At 44.7% G+C, this 22225-nt stretch overlaps 1 protein-coding gene across 3 annotated transcripts in view; it reads right to left on the minus strand.

Annotated features, from left to right (window-relative positions):
- Nucleotides 1-1260: 1260 nt before the first annotated feature.
- The window catches only part of LOC143282182 (uncharacterized), a 25027-nt gene continuing 4062 nt past the window's right edge, over nucleotides 1261-22225 (minus strand). For 2 of the 3 annotated variants that reach the window (XM_076587757.1, XM_076587758.1), the window contains exons 2-3: nucleotides 19621-19796; nucleotides 3744-5796 (exon numbers count right to left, since the gene is read on the minus strand). In XM_076587757.1, coding sequence (XP_076443872.1) covers nucleotides 4103-5796; nucleotides 19621-19796 — 1870 coding nt within the window. In that variant the 3' untranslated portion in view covers nucleotides 3744-4102. Of the gene's footprint in view, nucleotides 3346-3743; nucleotides 5797-19620; nucleotides 19797-22225 lie in introns of those variants that run through there. The other variant, XM_076587759.1, reaches the window with a different exon arrangement.

The following is a 22225-nucleotide window of genomic DNA, read 5'->3' on the forward strand; positions in this document are numbered from 1 at the left end:
TAGAAGCATAGCTTGTTAACTCTTTCCATACGAACGGCGAAAGAGACGACGTTAACAGCGTTTCACCACAATTACCATCATCAAAATACTGCAAGCGGAAAGCTCTTATTCTGAAGAGGTGAATGTTGACAAAGAATACCACAATTCTGACGACGGAAGCTAAAGGTTGGGTCATTCTGACACCCACTGGACATCCGAGGGGTCTGTGTAGAGGAGAAGAGAGGACTGGCCGTACTGAGTGAGTTAAAATGCATCGTTCGTTTTTGCAATGTTTCGTTAATTTGTATTATTATCATTAACGGATAGCACAGCAATTTCTTGAGACATCACGTCAGAAATTTTTTTTCGAGTTGAATGCAGAAAGTAAGTATAATATTCGTTTAAGTCTTGTCGTGTTTTTGAAAATACTCAGTCATGCATCACCCGATTTGTCGAGTAGTGAGGAAATCAAACCCCATCTCCTCCCCCGTGTTTTAAGTTTCAATTTCAACTACTAAAGTCGAAAGAAGACCCTATTCTTACAGGTCTTCGAGTCGAATCTTTCACAAGGAAACTTGGTAGTTGTTTTTCTATTGGTAAACTGATATGGGCGTGGGGAATAATTGGGAATCAGGGCTGGGTTTCACTTTTAAGCGAGCTTTGTAACATTAGAGTTGTTATGGATTTGTTTTTTTTGTTTTTAGTCTTCGGCAAGAATTGCGAAGATTCAGGAAAATCCTTAACGCTCAGCAAATTTAGCGCTGCTGAGATTGCCTAATATGCAACACAGTCTGCTGGTAGTACAGGGATTAAGTGCCAAGTTTGTAAGAAAAATTGTTTAAAGAACTGGCCCAACTCTCCATTTTTATTCTTTGTTTCCTTTTTTTCAATCTTTTTTTTCGTTTTTCTTCAAATGGATAACGTCGTGGGAGAGTAGAATTGCTTTTAGAAAGGTGGAGTGGGGTGGGGGGAATGACAAAGGTGAGGAATGGGAGAAAGATGAATGATGCGGAAAACGTGATGTTGACATTCGGACACAAGTAATTTGTTGTGCCCCCCTCGTCCCCCCCCCTCCCCCCTCCTTCTGTATCACTAATGGAGAACAATTTCTTGCGAAATAGGATTCGCTCAGCTCAGCTCGGGGTTCCTAGTTTTAAAGAAAAGTGTATGCCTGGTAATAACACACACACACACACATACACACACAGCGGAAAAAAAGGTTTCAGACGAAATGTATGTATATACACAGTCAAAAGAAAAAACAAATCCACAGGAACAAATCTGAAATACTTAGCCCCCCAAGTTTTTTTTTCTTTGGGAGGGGGGAAATAGTGGATAGGAGAGATGGGGGCTGAGGGTGCATACTCAGTGTAAAAAGGCACTGCTTTTATTGATTTTTTTGTTTAGTTATTTTTTCGATATCGTAATTAAACGCAGATAATTTGATGATAAAATAACTTCTCATATGCACAGACTATTGGACAGTGTTGCAGCCAAAGGAGAAACTGGTTGTACCTTATAACATAACACAACACGGAGAGACAAACTTTAACCATTGCTTCAGCGGTGGCCGTTAAAAAGAAGAGTGGTTTTTGTGGACACCTAATAGTAAAATAGTAATAATGATGAGAAAAATGATGATCGTAATAATGATAATGATAATAATAATCGTTGTTGTTGTTGATACTTACATAGTGCCTATCTTAGGTCACAGACGAATGTCTAACCTTTTTACAAATACGGAGTCATTATATTTTGCTTGACAGGCTGCCGACCTGGGCAGAGCAGACTGACAGCTGCCTTTGGGCTCCCTTCACGCGTTTCCTGTGTCGTTCAGTCAGGTTTCAGTCACGCGCACGCGCATACATGTATCTATATATTAGAGTGGATTGTTTTATGTCAGGACAGAGCAGACTGTCATTGCTGTGACCATCACGTGCAGACGGATCAACGCAGTGTTGAACGTCCTGCGCAGTTCTACGCCACTGGCTCCAGTCAGAGCTCCACCAGCTGGTGTCAGTTCGAGTTTCTTCAGAATTCATCCTGGGGGTGGTAGGCCCGGTGGTGGTGGAAAGGCAAATGGTGGTCGTGGTGGGAAGGCTGGTGGTGGGAAGGCTGGTGGTGGTCGTGGTTGGGAGACTGGTGGAGGTAGTGGTGGTGGTGGTGGTGGGGCTGGGAGCCGGGCCGGTGCTGCGGGACTGGGGAGCTTTTCGATGTTGATGAAGTGGATGATTTTGTGCTTGTTCTTGTGCTTGTTCTTGTGCTTGTTCTTGTGCTTGTGCTCGGGTTCTTCAGCCTCCTTCTCTACCACTGGCCAGTACTGCAAGGGAACGTACTTGACCTCTCCCCAGGGCAGAATGTTCTGTCTGGCGGGCTCCATTATGATCTCCTCTCTGATGGGATTTTCTATGATTTTGTGCTTGTGCTTGTGTTCTTCAGCCTCCTCCTCCGCCATTGGCCAGTACTGCAAGGGAACGAACTGGACCTCTCCCCAGGGCAGGATCTTTTCTCTGGCGGGCTTCATTCTGATCTTCTCTCTGGCGGGCTCCATTATGATCTCCTCTCTAACGGGATTCTCTGTGATCTCCTCTTCAATAAACTCCTGTATAATCTCCTCTTCCTCTGGCTGCTGGATGATTTCCGTCAGCACAGGGTATTCTATCACCCCTCCATCCCCGACCTCCCTCGTGACGGAAGCCACCTCACCCTTGTCCACATTCTGGCTGTCAACGTATTCCAGCAGCTCGTACTCTTCCACCTCTGGTCTTTTACGCTCAATGACTTCCACGACTGACCTTTCATTACGCTCAGCGTCTTCCTCCTCTGGTCTTTTATGCTTAAAGTCTTCCTCCTCTGGTCTTTTCCGCTCAACGTCTCCCACCTCTCTTCTTTTGGTCTCGGCATCTTCCTCCTGTGGTCTTTTATGCTCAACATCTTCCTTCTCTGGTCTTTTACTCTCAGTGATTTCAATGCTTGTGCTGCGCTTGCGTTTGGGCTTGAGGACGTGTTGTGCCCGTGGGATTCCTCGAAAATGTGATGGGTACGGCTGTTGATGACGATAATGATAATGATGTTGTGCTGCCTTTTGGGGGTCTTCAGTTTTTGCATATCCCCACCACCCATTATCTGAAGACGTGAGCTTTAGTTCTGGCCTCATGAGCGGTGGTTCCTTCTTCATGGAGACTGGGTCACTGATGGTGGGTTGAAATCGCAGTTCCTTTGTCGTTGAACTCTTAAAAGGCGGTGGCATCATAAGAAGGAGGCCGGTCACCACTGTCATGATCTGGTGGTCGTTCTTGCTTGGTGGGGGCAACGCTTCACTATTGAGATCTGTGACGTCATGCGTGACGCTGTCCTCTGGGTCCCCTGCGGATGAGATTGTACAGTTTCAGATTTCATTTTCAAGAAGCTGATCAGAGCGTGTGGACAGATGCTCATGATGTACTCATTGTAAAAAGGCACTGCTTTTATAATTATTTCATTTTCGAGATCTTCAATGAAGGCAGATATCTTGATGATAAAAATAACTTCCCATAAACACAGACTAATAGACAATGTTCCATCTACAGGAGAAACTGGCTGTATCTTCTAAGTACACAACACTGAGATATGGAGAGACAAACACTATATAACCATTGCTTCAGCAGTAGCCATTAAAAGAGGAATGGTTGTGGGCATATAATGATAATGGTATTATTATCATCGTTGTCGTTGTGGATACTTACATAGCACCTATCTTCGGTCAGAGACCAAAGTCAAAGCTTTTTACAAGCACGGATTCATTATATTTTGCTCGACAGGCTGACTACCTGGGTAGAGCCGACTGTTATCTGCCTTTGGGCGCTCATCATTCATTCCCTGTGTCATTCAGTCAGGCAACAGTCATGCACACATACACCTGTATCTATATATGAGAGTGGATTTTATTGCAAAATTTTGCCCAGGGATGACTGTTCTTGTTGCTGTGGGTTCTTTTAAAACCACAGCAATTAACGATTGTTTTACGTCAGGATAGAGCAGGCAGTCATTGCTGTGACCATCTCGGGGAGACTGGTCAACACAGTGTTGAACTTGCTGCTGTTTTGCCATTGCCTCCACCAGCTCCAGTCAGAGCTCTATCAGCTCAAGACAGATTGAGCATCTTCTGACCACCCCCTGGGGGTGGCAGTCCTGGTGGGAAGCCTGGTGGTGGTGGGAAGCCTGGTGGTGGTGGGAAGCCTGGTGGTGGTGGTGGTGGGACGGCTGGTGGTGGTGGTGGTGGGATGGCTGGTGGTAGTGGTAGTGTTGGTGCCTGGGCTGGTGCTGCCAGATGGGGGAGCTCTTCGATGTTGACAAAGTTGATGGTTTTGTGCTTTTTCTTGTGCTTGTGTTTGTGCTTGTGCTCGTGTTCTTTGGCCTCCTCCTCTGCCATTGGCCAGTGCTGCAATGGAACGAACTGGACCTCTCCCCAGGGCAGGATATTCTCTCTGTTGGGCTTCATTATGATCTTTCTGACGGGATTCTCTATGATCTTGTGCTTGTACTTGTGCCTGTGTTTGTGTTTGTGGTTGTGCTCGTGTTTTTTGGCCTCCTCCTGTACCATTGGCCAGTACTGCAAGGGAACGAACTGGACCTCTCCCCAGGGCAGGATCTTTTCTCTGGTGGGTTTCATCATGATCTTTTCTCTGGTGGGTTTCATCATGATCGTTTCTCTGGCGGGTTTCATTATGATCTTTTCTCTGGTGGGTTTCATCATGATCTTTTCTCTGGTGGGTTTCATCATGATCTTTTCTCTGGCGGGTTTCATCATGATCTTTTCTCTGGCGGGTTTCATCATGATCTTTTCTCTGGCGGGCTCCATTATGACCTCCTCTCTGACGGGATTCTCTATGACCTCCTCTCTGATGGGATTCTCTATGACCTTCTCTCTGACGGGATTCTCTATTATTACCTCTTCGATGGACTTCTGTATGATCTCCTCGTCCTCCGGTTGCTGGATGATTTCAGTCAGCACGGGGTGTTCTATCACCCCTCCATCCCCTGTCTCCCTCGTAACGGAAGCCACCTCACCTAGGTCCACATCGTGGGTGTCGACGTATTCCAACAACTCGTGCTCCTCCATTTCTGGTCTGTCACTGTCAATGACTTCCACCTCTGGTCTGTCACTGTCAATGACTTTCACCTCTGGTCTGTTACTGTCAATGACTTCACTGTCAATGACTTCCACCTCTGGTCTGTCACTGTCAATGACTTCCACCTCTGGTGGTCTGTCACTGTCAATGACTTCCACCTCTGGTCTGTCACTGTCAATGACTTCCACCTCTGGTCTGTCACTGTCAATGACTTCCACCTCTGTTCTTTCATTTCGCTCATTATCTTCCTTCTTTGGTCTTTCACTCTCAACATCATCCTTCTCTGGTCTTTTACTCTCAGTGATTTCAATTCTTGTGCTGCGCTTGCGTTTGGGCTTGAGGAGGTGTTGTCGTGCCCATGGGATTCCTCGAAAATGTGATGGGTATGGCTGCTGATGATAATGATGATGATGTTGTGCTGCCTTTTGGGGGTCTTCCATTTTGGCATGTCCCCACCACCCATTTTCTGAAGCGACGAGCTTTAGCTCTGGACCTGTGAATGGTGGTTCGTTCTTCATGGAGACTGGGTCACTGCGGGTGGGTTGAAATCGCAGTTCCTTTGTCGTCAAAGTCTTTAAAGGTAGTGGCATCATAAGGTGGAGGCTGGTCACCGCTGTCATGATCTGGTGGTCGTCCTTGACTGGTGGGGGCGGCGCTTCGGTATTGAGGTGTGTGACGTCATGCATGACACTGTCATCTGGGTCCCCTGTGGATGAGATTATACAGTTTCAGTTTTCAGTTTCAAAAGCTGATCAGAGTGTGCAGACAGATCCTTATGATATGCTCAGTGTGAAAAAGTACTGCTTTTATTGACTCACTTGTGTAAACAAAGTAAGTCTATGTTTTAATCCGGTGTTCGGTTGTCTCTCTCTCTCTCTCTCTCTCTCTCTGTGTGTGTGTGTGTGTGTGTGTGTGTGTCCGTGGTAAACTTTAACATTGACATTTTCTCTGCAAATACTTTGTCAGTTGACACCAAATTAGGCATAAAAATAGGAAAAATTCAGTTCTTTCCAGTCATCTTGTTTAAAACAATATTGCACCTCTGGGAGGGGCACAAAAAATAAAAAAAGAAGCAAATTATATGCAAACTGCATTTACTGTTATATTTATATTTTTTTTTTATTCTCTAAACTTGGCACTTTGATCTGATATTCTGACACAACACCAAGAGCAGTCATTGTTATTATTTTTTGTTCAAACAGGAACTTCTTTTGCTAAGCATGGAAGTTATATTTATTTTGCAAACGTTTTGGTGCAGATAGTAAAAAAGGGAAATTAATCTGTAATTAATGCTAGGGGACTTAATTTGCTTTAAACTGATTTTTCTCATCTTAAACATTACATTTTGAAATTATACTCAATACATAAAAAACTTGTGCATTTTAGTCTCAGTGTACAGGGCTTTCACTATGTTCATTTGCCCAAGTGGTCTTTTTCGGAAAATACTAAAATCAATATGACGAGTGGACTTTATAGATCTATTGGCTGAGCCCTGAAGGTCATGGGCAAAAATCAATTGTGTACACATATTTATACACATTCAAAGCGCGTGCTCATATTCTTCGCGAACGCGAACGACGCCATTTTGTTTCAAGTTGTTGACCTGCCTGTTCAATCCAATATTCAATGGACAATGCACGATAACATGTGATGGAAAGTTGGAGAAGGAGACCGTGAAATATTTATTCAGAGAAAGATTTGTGAACGCCTCATCATTTACTGGATTATGCCCCAAACTGCCATAAAAATATCCACAGAATCAGTCGGAATTCACAGTTAAAAATTGTAAACCATGCGAGTTAATATCCTTGAATTGATGAAACGAAAAAATTTCCAGTCTTGACTTTTCTCAAAATGAAGTCCTTTTCACTTCATACGACGTTTAGAAGTACTTGTACTTGGCTCTACATGTTATTAGTTTGACAAAATACTAAATTTTCATATCAACTTTAAAACTATAAAATTGAATGAACATAAAGGAGAAATTGAATCGATCGACCGTGTCGTACTACATTCCCGGCGGGTGTAACTAAACTTGTACATCTATCTAGATCTAGAGAAAACGGCTAAATGTTGCAGTGTGATTGCGGCGATAGCCACGTCTCCTTTACCGCGGACTTAAAAAGAATTGTTTATTGACCTTAAAGATTTTTTGAATGCCCAAGATACACCAGAATAATATGATTTAAACAGCGTTCTCACTGCGAATACCGCAATCGATTTATCGCCCTTTAAAAAAGTATGTTTAAATATTAAATTTTAGAACGTCAGTTAAAGAGCCACGATAGTGTAATGGGTAAGACAGCTTCTTCTCACCCGAACAGGCGGGGTTCGAATCTGGCTAGGACTTTTCTTTTTCTTTCTTTTTTTTTAACCCGAAGCTTTATAATAATAAGTACAGAACACATTTTAACGATTAGATTTTTTTTTGTTTTTAACGTGTATCACAAGTGAGTCTTGAAGGCCTTGCCTCTCTTGTTTTATTTTTTTTTTCGAGATCTTCAATAAAGGCAGATATCTTGATGATAAAATAACTTCCCATAAACACAGACTAATAGACAATGTTCCATCTACAGGAGAAACTGGCTGTATCTTCTAAGTACACAACACTGAGATATGGAGAGACAAACACTATATAACCATTGCTTCAGCAGTAGCCATTAAAAGAGGAATGGTTGTGGACACATAATGATAATGATATTATTATCATCATTGTTGTTGTGACGCCTCCTTGAGCTACTGAAACTGAAACTGAAACTGTCGTTGTGGATACTTACATAGCACCTATCTTCGGTCAGAGACCAAAGTCAAAGCTTTTTACAAGCACGGATTCATTATATTTTGCTCGACAGGCTGACTACCTGGGTAGAGCCGACTGTTATCTGCCTTTGGGCGCTCATCATTCATTCCCTGTGTCATTCAGTCAGGCAACAGTCATGCACACATACACCTGTATCTATATATGAGAGTGGATTTTATTGCAAAATTTTGCCCAGGGATGACTGTTCTTGTTGCTGTGGGTTCTTTTAAAACCACAGCAATTAACGATTGTTTTACGTCAGGATAGAGCAGGCAGTCATTGCTGTGACCATCTCGGGGAGACTAGTCAACACAGTGTTGAACTTGCTGCTGTTTTGCCACTGCCTCCACCAGCTCCAGTCAGAGCTCTATCAGCTCAAATCAGATTGAGCATCTTCTGACCACCCCCTGGGGGTGGCAGGCCTGGTGGATAGGCTGGTGGTGGTGGGACGGCTGGTGGTGGTGGTGGTGGGATGGCTGGTGGTAGTAGTGGTGGTGGTGCCCGACCCGGTTCTGCCCAACCGGGGGGTGGGGGGTGGGGGGCCTCTTTGATGTTGATGGTTTTGTGCTTGTGTTTGTGCTTGGATTCTTCAGCCTCATCCCCCACCATTGGCCAGTGCTGCAATGGGATGAACTGGACCTCTCCCAAGATCTTTTCTCTGGCAGGCTCCATTATGATCTCCTCTCTTACAGGATTCTCTTTGATCTCCTCTCTGGCGGCCTTCTCTATCATCTCCTCTTTGATTGGATTCTCTATGATCTCTCTGTAGGGATTCTCTACAATCAACTCTTCAATGGACTCCTGTATGATCTCTTCTTTATCTGGGTGCTGGATGACTTTCGTCAGCACAGGGAGCTCTATCACCCCTCCATCCCCTGCCTCCCTTGTGACGGAAGCCACCTCACCCAGGTCCACATCTGGGCTGTCGACGTATTTCAACAGCTCATACACATCCTTTTCTGATCTTTTACTCTTAACAGCATTTTCCTCTTTTTTTTTTAATACTCTTTATGATTTCCGTGCTTGTACTGCGCTTGCGTTTGGGCTTACGGGCTGTTGTCGTGTCCATGGGATTTTTCGAAAATGTGATGGGTACGGCTATTGATGATAATGATGATGATAACTGTGCTGCCTTTTGGAGGTCGTCAGTTTTGGCATGTTCCCACGATTCATTATCTGAAGAGGCAAGCTTTAAGTTCTGGCCCTGTGAATGGTGATTTGTTCTTCGTGGGGACTGGGTCGCTGATGGTGGGTTGATATTGCAGTTCCTTTGTCGTCGAGGTCTTTCAAGGCGGTGGCATCATAAGGAGGAGGCCAGTCACCGCTGTCATTATATGGTGGTCGTCCTTGCCTGGTGGGGTCGGCGCTTTGCTGTCATCCGGGTCCCCAGCGGATGAGATTGTACAATTTCAGTTTCAAGAAGCTGGTTGGAGCGTGCGGACAGATCCATATGATATACGCTTCACCACATCTGCTGGAGAAAAGAAAAAGAGCAGATGTCTGACCTTCGCGTAACCCAACACCTTCATCAGGCCTTGAGATTGTATAGACGTCCGTCATCTTTAAGTGGGTAAAACAGATGTTTTTCCCTTTTCAACAGTCCGAAATAAAATGTTAACAGGGAGGTGTTTTTTTCCCCTTGGCTCATGTGTTTAAGCAAAGTGAAAAGGTGAGTCTATGTAATATCTCTGTCTTTCAGTAGTCTGTGTGTCAGTGCATATGTATGTATGTATGTATGGGGGTTAGGGGGTGCACGGTAGGGGTAGTACCTCTGGAGGGGGGGCTTGTCACGCTCGTCCGAGAGTGGTTCGTCCTCTGTTGGTACCCACCGGCACCCAGCTCTCACTTATGGGTCCTCGAAGCTGCTAGCATACGGCAGCACCTAACCCCCGGGCAACGGCTTTGACAGGCTGGATAAACTAGGTGAGGGTAGCCGACGGGTCTCAAACCCTCGGTGAGTTAGGGCTTGTCTACCCAAGCATGTGAAAACTGGATCCGGCGGACTCTGCGGAAGAAACCTTCATAGTTCAACGGAGAGGAAGGCGGTTGCAGCAGAGCACTGTGGAGTGCTGAGGGAAGGATGAGGCACATAGGACATCCTGGTCATCCACTGCATCCGTTACCATCTCCAGTCGTCTTGACCTCGTCTTGCCACTGGATACAGACGGTCTCGGACAAGAGAGTGAGATCGACGGTGCGCAACTCCTCCTCACTATAAACAAAGTCATCGCGCAAGTCATCAGTCATCCTTCATCCCATACCATCATTTTCCCCAAGCCCTGTGGCGACAGGCGAGCAACGAAGCGACAGGTGTGGGTACACTGGCAGTCGTAGCCGCGGACCTGCACACAGGCGGCTCAGGCCATAGGGTCGTTTTTCACCGACTGGAGCAGCGGTGGAGATCGGCAGCCCCCTGAGCAACTGAGCAGCCCTCTTCAGGACAGCACTGCTCACCTCCATGGCATGAGGAAGGGGCTAGAAAAGGTGCCCTAAACATTGCCTGCTCCACACCACCCTAGTCAGCATACCGCGGCTGACGGGGACCCTACTCAAGCGGTCGACACACAAAGGAAAGAAAGAAGAAAACAAGGAGCACCCCATTGACCATTGCCACATGGAACGTGCGTACACTTCTGGACAGAGGCGACTCTGACAGACCACAGAGATGCACAGCACTCATTGCGAGTGAACTAGCCAGGTACAACATCGACATCGCTGCCATAAGTGAGACCAGACTGACAGAAGAAGGCGAACTCTGTGAGCGAGGCGCAGGCTACACCTTCTTTTGGAGTGGTCGCGGACCTGAAGAGAGACGTGAGGCTGGAGTTGGCTTTGCAGTGAAGACAACCCTCGTTGGCAAGCTGGCTGGCCCCCCGAAAGGAGTGAACGATCGCCTGATGACGATGAAATTCCCTTTATGCAACGGAAAGAAGTTTACCACCACTGTCAGCGCCTACGCACCCACCATGACCAGCCCGGATGAGGTCAAGGACAAGTTCTACGAGGACCTGAATGCTGTCATCACCACTGTTCCCAACGCAGACAAGCTCATCATTCTTGGTGACTTTAACGCGTGAGTTGGCTGTGACAGCACCTCCTGGGAAGGCGTGATTGGGAAGCATGGGGTTGACAACTGTAACAGCAATGGTCAACTACTTGTGCCGTGCACGACCTTCTTATCACAAACACCGTCTTCTGCCTCCCTACCCGTAACAGGACGTCATGGATGCATCCTCGGTCCGGGCATTGGCATCTCATCGACTTTGTCATCGTCAGGAAGAGGGACAGGCAGGACGTACGAGTCATGAGGGCCATGTGCGGCGCCGAGTGCTGGACAGACCACCGCCTTATCGTCTCCAAACTCAACCTCCGCATCCAGCCCAAGAGACGGCCTCAGGGCATGAAAGCACTCAAACGCCTGAATGTCAGCAAGCTGGAGCTAGGCAACATCAAGCAGAGCTTTGCTGACACCCTGGAGGAACGCCTTGAGTCCACCGTGCTGGACAACCAGAATGTGGAGGCAGCATGGGGCGCACTGCATGAGACGGTGTACAACACTGCCATGGAGTGCCTGGGGCCTTCTGCCAGGAAGCACAAAGACTGGTTTGATGAGAACTGCACTGAGATCAAGCAGCTGCTGGAAGACAAACGCCAAGCCTACAGAGCCCACATTGAAGATCCCAAGTCACAGTCAAAGAAAGACATACTGAAGAGCGCACGCAGCACCATCCAGCTGAAGCTGCGGCAGATGCAGGATTCCTGGTTGAACAACAAAGCTGATGAGATCCAGGGCTTTGCAGACAAGAACGACATGAAGAACTTCTATAACGGCCTGAAAGAAGTTTACGGCCCCACCACCTCTGGATCTGCTCCACTCCTCAGTGCTGATGGTTCTACCCTGATCACTGGCAAGGACGGGATCCTTGAGAGATGGGCTGAACACTTTGACAGCGTACTGAACCGCCCTTCCACCATCAATGATGAAGCCATCGACCGACTCCCCCAGGTGCCAGTCAGTGAGTCGTTGGGTGCCATTCCAACTTTGGAGGAGACCCAGAAAGCTATCCGTGTGCTATCCAATGGCAAAGCCCCTGGCTCAGACTCCATTCCAGCTGAGGTCTACAAAGAAGGTGGTATGGCGCTGACTGAGAAGCTCCATCAGCTATTTCAGCTCATCTGGCAGCATGAGGCAGTTCCACTGGACTTCAAAGACACTTCCATCATACACCTGTACAAGCGCAAAGGAAATCGTCAGGCCTGTGACAACCATCGCGGAATATCCCTGCTGTCCGTTGCCGGCAAGACTCTGGCCAGAGTGCTACTCAACCGTCTCATAGCGCACCTTGAGCAAGGTCTCCTACCAGAGAGCCAGTGTGGCTTCCGGAAAGAACGCGGGACTATCGACATGGTGTTTGCTGCCAGGCAGCTCAAGGAGAAGTGTCAGGAACAGAACGCCGACCTTTACTCCACCTATGGCGATCTGACCAAGGCCTTCGATACTGTTAGCAGAGATGGCCTTTGGAGAATCATGGCGAAGTACGGATGTCCCAGAAAGTTCATCACCATCATACGGCAACTACACGATGGGATGCTGGCCCGAGTCCAAGACAACGGAGAGACTTCAGAACCATTCCCTGTCTCCAACGGAGTCAAGCAAGGGTGTGTTCTTGCCCCCACCGTGTTCAGTCTCATGTTTTCAGCCATGCTGACAGATGCCTTCAGAGACGCTGACGTAGGCATTGGCATCAGGTACCGCACAGATGACTCACTCTTCAACCTCAGGAGGCTTCAAGCAAAAACCAAGGTGAGGACAGACACCGTCAACGACTCCCTGTTTGCTGATGACTGCGCTCTCAACGCTGCCTCCGAAGCTGACATGCAACACAGCGTCGACAAGTTCTCTGCTGCCTGTGACAACTTTGGCCTCACAATCAGCACAAAGAAGACTGAGGTGATGCACCAGCCAGCTCCAGGAAAGCCTTACGTTGAACCAAATATCTTCATCAACGGGTAACGACTGAACGCGGTGGACAAGTTCACATACCTGGGCAGTACACTCTCTCGCACAGTTGTCATCGACGACGAGGTGGATGCCAGACTCGCCAAAGCCAGCGCTCCATAAGAACGTTTGGAACAGGAGAGGCATCACTCTGGAGACGAAGCTCAAAGTATACAAGGCCATAGTTCTTACCACACTGCTCTATGGATGTGAATCATGGACGGTCTACAAACGCCACGCCAAAAAGCTGAACCACTTCCACACCACCAGCGTCAGAAAACTTCTCGGCATAAAGTGGCAAGGAAGATCCCTGACACAGAGGTGCTCACTCGTGCAAACGTGCCCAGCATCTACACCATCTTGACGAAGGCCCAGCTGCGCTGGACAGGCCATGTAGTTTGCATGCCAGACCACCGGCTCCCCAAGAAACTGCTGTACGGCGAACTCCAACATGGCAAGCGCTCCCATGGAGACCAAAAGAAGCGCTTCAAAGACTCTGAAAGCTTCTCTGAAGGCCTTCAGCATCAGCCACGACACATGGGAGCTGAATGCAATGGACAGACCAAAGTGGCGTTCAGCTGTCCACAAAGGCGCCAAATCCTGCGAGGCCAACAGAATCGCTGCAGCAGAGCAACGCAGACAGGTCAGGAAAAGCAGTGCCAGCAAGTCCCCGACAGCCGCCACCATCCCCTGTCCACACTGCGTCAGAACCTTCCGGGCGCGGATTGGCCTGACCAGTCATCTGCGCACCCACAGAGCCCAACCCACCCACCCCCAGGATGACTAGATGGTCCTCGTCGATCCCGACGGACGAACCACATGTGTGTGTGTGTGTGTGTGTGTGTGTGTGTGTGTGTGTGTGTGTGGATGTATGGATGTATCAATGTATGTATTTAGGTAGGTAGGTAGATGCCATGACCCTCCATCACGGAATGAGTCGCTTTACACCTGACCAACTTTGCCGCGAGGGGCGATTTTAGGCGGGTGGGGGTCAGGTTGTCGATTTTCAGATTTTAACTTCATAGTAAACTTTAGGCTTTCTTTTATCTCATATTGAAGTATCTGGGCATAATTGTGTCTTCTTTTGCCTTAAAAGTATGCTTAAAATACCTAACCCACCATTCTGATCGCCCATGACTTCGCAAAATCGATTAACTTTGACAAGCTTGCCCTCCCTAATCTCTTGGAATAGACCAGTCGAATCATACATCGTTTCAAAGGTCAAGTCCGTCTCTTTCAATCTGTCCTTTTCAATGGTTAAGTTTTAAACTACAAGCCAAATATTCGCTTTCAAAATAAGGATACACTACGTAAACAATGCGTCGCTATGAAGGAAACCCCCCTCTGTCATTGGCCGAGAGAGACCATTCAGCACACTGGCTTAAATAAACATGGTCGCAGTGAACGGAATCCCGCATTTCACAGAGACATAGCAATTTACTGGCAAGATACACCTGCGTTGCAAACATTTTGCCATTAAGTGAAGAAGACGACATTTGTGAGTAACTAACCCAGTACTTCATTGATGGAATTGACCATTCCAACTAGGCTGATGGTCATGAAATCGATCTCAGTGAATACGAAAGCAACGCTAATTTCGAAAGCAGACGATGCAGGATTGTCGTTCAGCTTTCAGCAAGAACAATATTAATTTTGATGTAGATGATGAATCAACATTTGCACTAGATACAGAAATGTTGGAAGCCTTCGCATGTAACTGCCGAAATCAACATGCGCCAGGTGCCATCAGTGGTGTGACTGACATGAAAACGAGTGAAACTGACTTGCTGCACTCAAGTGAGATAAGTTTCTCACAGTTTACAGAAGGAAAATATAAAGTGACTGGGGGACTGGATGTAGCTGAAGTGTCTGACGGTAAGGATTCTGATTTTACCCACATTGACAATTATTAAAATGTAATGATGGTATAATCAACTGATAATCTATTTAACAATGATTGACTCAAGACTGATTTATTGTCTGTACATTGGTACAAAAATTCACTGTTTGACACACGGAACAAAAATAATGAAAAGAATAAAGTGAATCTGAGGAAATTAACAGTGTGTAAATTAAAAGAAAATCACACACACACACACACACACACACACAATGTGTATACATGTCACACACACGCGCGCGCGCGCACACACACACACACACTAACAATGTGTGTCGCACACACAATGTGTCACACACTCACACAATATGTCAAACACACACACACACACACACACACACACACACACATGGTCCCTTCACAGTTTAACCAGTACATGTAACTGAACATGTATGAACAGTTTTCAGTTTCACAGAATTTGCTTCAATGGATATTTTATGTGTATGTGTGTCAGGTTGTGTGTGTGTGTGTGTGTGTGTGTGTGTGTGTGTGTGTGTGTGTGTGTGTGTGTTGTTTTGAGGTAAATAAATACAGAGTTGTGTCAACAGTAAATACTAATAGTATTACTAATAGTTCAACTTTTTTCAGCCTGATGGTACTTTGTATGCCTGCCTGTACACCAATGAATAATTCTGAGATCACTGCTGGCAAGTCATGTCATCAGAAGGAGAGGCAACACCACCACACTAGGTACACTGTCAACTAAAGAATTGTATACTGGTGAACTCCTGTCTATGAGTGAGCGATTTTGTGGTCAACTGTTAAATAAAATTTACCATGAAGTGTACAAACTTATTTTCTTTTTACAAACATTGTATAGATGTACATGTATGGATTTGTAAAGTTTTGCATAGACATTTACATAAATGATTTCAGTGTGCATGTGCTTGACATGCCACCATGCATAAAGTAACTTACTGCATTGCAGCTTGTCATGCACATGCACACTGATATGTACACTGATACTCATAGTGATACAACATTGATAATCATTAATTCATACTTTTATTATCAGTAAACTGCTTTATCTGATAATATTATAAAAGAAATAATATATATATATATATATATATATATATATATATATATATATATATGTGTGTGTGTGTGTGTGTGTGTGTGTGTGTGTGTATGCGGAAGTGAAGCTACTCATAGAAGAAAACAGTAAAGAAGAGGACATCATTATATACACAGATGGCTCAGTCACCAAAGACCAAATCGGTTGGGGATTCACTGCGAAACAAAATGGAAAAACAATTAGGGAAGAGAATGTTGCCTACAAAGTCACAACCTCCAGCCTAACGATGGAAGTTGAAGCTGTGACACATGCACTCCAGTGGCTATCGTCCATCCATATGCCCGGAAACCAACATGCCATGATTGTAACCGACTCAATGAACCTCATACAGAAAATTTTAAATGGAATGGGAAGCCCAGAGTGGCATAAGGCAATGCGCAACTTTCAGACTAAAAAACTCACATGGTCATACTGCCCGGGACATGCAGGTGTTAAGGGAAATGAGCGAGCTGACAGACTTGATGGTAACGCAACAACGAGCGGCCTACATCTAGGAAAATCGGAAATCCTCAGAAAAGTCAAAGAATATAAAAAAACAAACAGGTACAAGGCCATTACACCATCGATCGCCTCAAAGAAATAAAAGCAGAGAGAGGGAGCGGCCGTAAGTCTAGCATGAAAGGTAGAGCACGATGCTTTGCAAATCAAACAAATATCGGCATTGCGCAAATTTCTTCAAAACGGAACAGTCTCTGTGGGCTTTTCCAAATACAATAGACTGAGCAACACACTAGACGCCACGTTCTTGGCATCAGATATCTTTTCCCATCCCTCTTGCGGCCAATCAGTGGCAGCCTCTGTGCGTGTGTGTATGTGTGTGTTTGTGTGTATGTGTGGGTCTGTGTGTTTGAGTGCGTTTGTGCATGCGCGAGGGTGTAAGTGTACACAAGTGTCAGGAGAGTTCTGTGCACGTGCGTATGTGTGTGTGTGTGTGTGTGTGTGTGTGTGTGTGTGTGTGTGTGTGTGTGAGGAAGGGATGGGAGGGGGGGTGCGGGGGGGAGGGGGGTAGAGGATGAAGTATGTGTGTGTATGCATGCCTACACTGTGGGAGCAACGGAATATTGGAACGTGCGGGTGTGTATATATATATCTTTGTATATATGTGTGTGGGGTTGGGGGTGGGGGATATGGGGGTATGTGTGTGTGCTTGTACTACAAATAAGTGTTCATCTGTGTGTGTGTGTGTGTGTGTGTGTGTGTGTGTGTGTGTGTGTGTGTGTGTGTGTGTGCCGTGGAAGCTGCGATACGTAGCCTAGAAATGAGTGTGTGGAGGAGGGGGGTAGAGGAGGTGCAGGGTAATGTGTGTGTGTGTGTGTGTGTGTGTGTGTGTGTGTGTGTGTGTGTGTTGGGGCTCATGTAATTTTATGTGTATTTGACTGTGCTTTCATATCTGTGAAACTGCATGTTTGGTGCATATATGTTATGCATATGTGGGTGTATGTGTGAATGTGTGTCTCCATGTTTTACATTTAATTGCTTATTTATCATCACTGTTGTCTTTTTTATTTATTTATTATTATTATTATTATTATTACTACTTCTACTTTTTTATATTATTTATTTATTTATTTATGTACGCTTATAGTTGACTTCATCAAGTTTTTGCGCCTTATACATATTATTAACAGTGGTAGTAGTTTTTTTTTCTCAAGGCCTGACTAAGCGCGTTGGGTTACGCTGCTGGTCAGGCATCTGCTTGGCAGATGTGGTGTAGCGTATATGGATTTGTCCGAACGCAGTGACGCCTCCTTGAGCTACTGAAACTGAAACTGTGTATGTATGTATGTATGTATAAAAGTATATTCTTTTTATTTTCTGATAAAATACATAGAACTAGAAGTAAAGCATTTTGTAAAGTCCTGTGTAAAGAATGAAAGCTGTGATGTTGATGTACAAAACTGAAATTAATGTTTGATATCTAATCTAACATTATTAGCATTAATGAATAAACTTTACAACATATTGAAAATAATTCAAAACAAAGAAAATGAAAAGAGATTAAGAAGTATTGCATAACAAACTGTTTCAGGATAAACCATGCATTTTTGGAACATACTGATACCACCAGTGGAGAAAAAAGAGTGGAGGAAGAAGGTTCAACATAAACGCCATCCACCCTGATGACTAACACTTTGTATTTGTATTTCTTTTCGTCACAACAGATTTTTCCGTGTGAAATTCGGGATGCTCTCCCCAGGGAGAGCGCGTCGCTATACTACAGCGCTACCCATTTTTTTTGTATTTTTTTCTACGTGCAGTTTTATTTGTTTTTCCTATCGAATTGGATTTTTCTACAGAATTTTGCCAGGAACAACCCTTTTGTGCCGTGGGTTATTTTACGTGCGCTAAGTGCATGCTTCACATGGGACCTCGGTTTATCGTCTCATCCGAATGACTAGCGTCCAGACCACCACTCAAGGTCTAGTGGAGGGGCAGAAAATATCGGCGGCTGAGTCGTGATTCGAACCAGATCGCTCAGATTCTCTCGCTTCCTAGGCGGACGCGTTACCTCTAGGCCATCACTCCACTTTGAACCACAAGAACTGATTGCCTGTGCCACATATCTGCACATTTTTATTATTATTATTATTATTATTTTTTTTTTAGCAGATTGAGTGTTTGTTTGATGAGCTTGTGTGTCTTTATTGTGTGAAGCATGGGTTTGGCAAGTAGGTTTTCTTTGCAGATGAAGTGTTCATTTGGATTATGAAGTGTATTTCATTTGATGCTATGCTGGCACCTTTTGTGTGAGCAGTTTTGTTGTATGGATCTTCTTTGTTATTTTGTTGTGCTTGTTGCATGGATTATGTTAATATCACTTGCACAGTAAGCCAGTGAGCACATTGAATTACAACAATTACATGATTCAGCATCATGATTTAGCATTTTCCCCTTTAATCTGGCATAAATTTTAGTACTCGTACTATACAGTGCAAAAGTTTCATAGTAATTAACAAACAACACCACAACAAAACTAATCTTATCTTAAAACTGGTAGGTTTTTAGTCATGTTGAGTTGATTAAAAAGTAAGTATACTTACCCCTCAGTCGCAATTTTTTCCCAAAAGATAAGGAAATTCTTGTTTGAATAAAATCAAGTACACTCAATATTTGTCTTTCAAACTTTGAGCAATAGTGGATATTGCGCCTAAGTATATGTGTGCCAAATTTCATGAACATATCTTGCTTAGAAGTATGTGGTTGCTATGAACATGTTCCAAAACTTTTTGGCCTTGATTTCTCGGTTCGTTACTTTTGCGACTTTAGAACTTCAAATTACAATAACTTTTCACAGAATCATCCGATTTACAAACTTTTTTTTTCCTGTAAAGCTCTTTTACTGCAGATTTACGACATACCAATATCTAAGAATCGACCTCTGGAGAAAAGCGACTCATTTCGTGGTGGAGGGTCACATTAATTTTATGTACGCGTGTACGTATTTGTTCAATTTCATTTAATGTCTATCCACACAGTAAATATATAATAGAAAAATATAGCGTATTCGTGTGTGTGTGTGTGTGTGTGTGTGTGTGTGTGTGTGGTGAAGTGCAAATGGATCAGTCAGCGCACTTTGAATTCTACGTGAAACTTCAACTGAAACTAAAATTTCTGGGTAGAGTTTAGGCGATATGATACGAAAAAAAGGTCAGACCAGCGATATACATATTATCTGAAGTTAGGGGAAATCTGGCGCAGATTGTGACACACACGCGCCCTCGAGCTCGAGTATACACAAAGACTTCTTCTTACATTTTGAAGCAGTCCTGTGCTCCGTCTGTTGCTGAAGCCCTCCAGAATGTCTGTCTGCGGTGGCTGGCGAAGCTGCAGAGTGCAGAGATTGTCTGGCACTGTGATGTTGTCTGGACAGAGAGGCAAAAATGCCAAGCATGAAGTCCTCTTCGACATTTCTCCGTGCTCTGATAGGTCTGCAAAAATCCAGAGAGACTAACATTAGTAACTACAAGAACCAAAGCTGAGAGGACTTCATTTTTTTCACAGTACGAAGGGAAGATGATTCAAAATGTTAAAGCCAAGGACGGTACACATGGAAGTACATCCAAGTGCTAAAAGAAATTGCACATGTGGTGAGCACTGTCCGATTAGCACCCACATCACCAAAAGGCAATAAAGTTTGACCAGGAACAGCAGTAACATCCAAAACATGGAAACGTGGGCTGCTTGATGGTGCCGAAGATTGGGAATGCTCAGCTGACCTATCAGTGGGGAAGAAACTCCCGGAGATCATCAGCAAGAGCGGCATGAGACCTGACATAGTACTCCACTCCAAGGCAACGAAATAAACGATTCTGATTGAGCTCACTGTGCCATACAAAAGAATGGAGGAAGCCCACATCTACACTACTGAGAAGTATGCTAGTCTAGCCAGCAGCCTGAGAGAATCTGGCTTCCAAGCCAAAGTCCTCGCCATAGAGACTGGTGCAAGAGGGTTTGTGAGCGCATCTGCCTACAGCCTCATGAAACAGCTGTCGATTTCTGGTAGAGAGAGGGCAAGGGCTCTCAAGGCAATGGCAGAAGCAGCAGAAAAATAGTTCCAGCTATATCTGATCGAGGAGGAATGAAAGTAAAATTCAACTTCCCAACTCAAACTAGGCGTATGATGGTTCAGTGGTTAAAACGTCTGCCACAAAGATGACCCAGTCCTGAAGTGTCGACCACCCTGGTGGCGCGGGTTCGAACCTGCTGAGGACGAGAAAAAAAAAGAAAGAAAAAAAAGAAGAAAAAAAGGCGGCAATACAAGGGCATCCAGGAGTCATGACCTGTGCACGGCACGGCCCCCTTAGAGTGTAAGGAGTTAGTGGGCAGAAACACTTGACTGAGGGGGGCTTCTTCTCTGAAGACCTTGTACTGTCCAGCTTTCCCTAGAGTTTCTTATCTCAACAAGGAAGGGGCTGTTCAAAACCTACATCACTACTGCTATCACCGCTGCTACTACTATTCATGCCCAATTCACTCTTGTCTTGACATCATGCTATTGAATTTGGTATCCTGAACCCTGTGATAATATTCTGCAGCAAAGTGCGGGAAGAAGAATCAGAATAAAATGTATAATTATGAAAAAAGTATATAACGCACCCCTATCCAAGTTTATTTGAGAATTCTAAATAGCATTTTCGTCGTCGTCGTCATCATCATCATTATTATCATCATCATCTTCTTCTGTTTCTAATGAGTCGGGCTTCCTCAGACTAAAGCGTGTCTGTACGGTGGCTCAGCCATTTTCTTATTCAAAAGCAAAGGGTTTCAGCATGAAAAAAAAAAAGTGCTGTTCTTATTCAGCGCACTAACGTAAAGGAACTTATTAACCATCAGCGCACTAACGTAAAGGAACAATGATGACTCACTCAGTCGTTGACGAACTTTCGTCAAGCGCGCACCACATCAAGAAGGCAAGAAATATCTCGGGGAACATTTATTTTCTCATTGCTGCACACTTAATCTTTCCTGCAGTGATGTCATTTTGATGTGACACACCACTGACGTCATTGTCAAGAGATTGACGCCTGTTCGTTCATTCTTTAGTTTAACCTCTTTTCACTGTAAGTGATATTAGACGAGGGTAGGAAAAAAATTAAGTGGGTGGCGGAGGGGGGTGGAGGGGGGAGGGGCTGGGGGGAGGGGTAAGGGGGGGGGGGGGGAGGGGGGATTACTGTGTACGCATGCGAGTAAGTGAATGTGTGTGTGTGTGTGTGTGTGTGTGTGTGTGTGTGTGTGTGTGTGTGTTACATATAGAAAATGATTGATTTAAGTTTTGTTAAAAACACACACGCATACACACACAAAAACAACAACAACAACAATATAACATATTTCTAATGAAAAACTAACAACTATAACAGCGAACCAACTGGACTATTTAACAAGGAGTTGAAAAAGTCATACATTAGCAATGGACTGCTGAAGATCGTCAACACTTCAGTTCAGGGATGTGAGACTTTAACATATCGCAAGTTGTTAGCTTATATGATCGGCTGTTATGTGAACACCGCAGATACAAGAAACATTACTGACATATACTGTCCTAAAACAATTCATTTTCCATCTGCAGATTAGAGAAATGATTTGCCTCTTATGAAAATCATTGTGGTAATGTTTTCCCATGAAACCATACATTTTCTGTATATTCTTATGTGACTCCGAGTTACCGCCTGTGATGTGTCACAAGTTATTATATCTATTGTTACTCTTTGTCGCAACAGATTTCTCTGTGTGATATTTTATTGCAGTTTTAGTTTGTCTGTTTAAAAAAAATCAAGAAATCAAAATGGTTGGAGAGGTTGGGGGTGAATTATATGATATGGTGGGTCGAGGGAAACAGGTTAGATGTAGGATGGAA

This window comes from Babylonia areolata, chromosome 5, assembly GCF_041734735.1.
Source record: "Babylonia areolata isolate BAREFJ2019XMU chromosome 5, ASM4173473v1, whole genome shotgun sequence".
Classification (NCBI taxonomy): domain Eukaryota; kingdom Metazoa; phylum Mollusca; class Gastropoda; order Neogastropoda; family Buccinidae; genus Babylonia; species Babylonia areolata.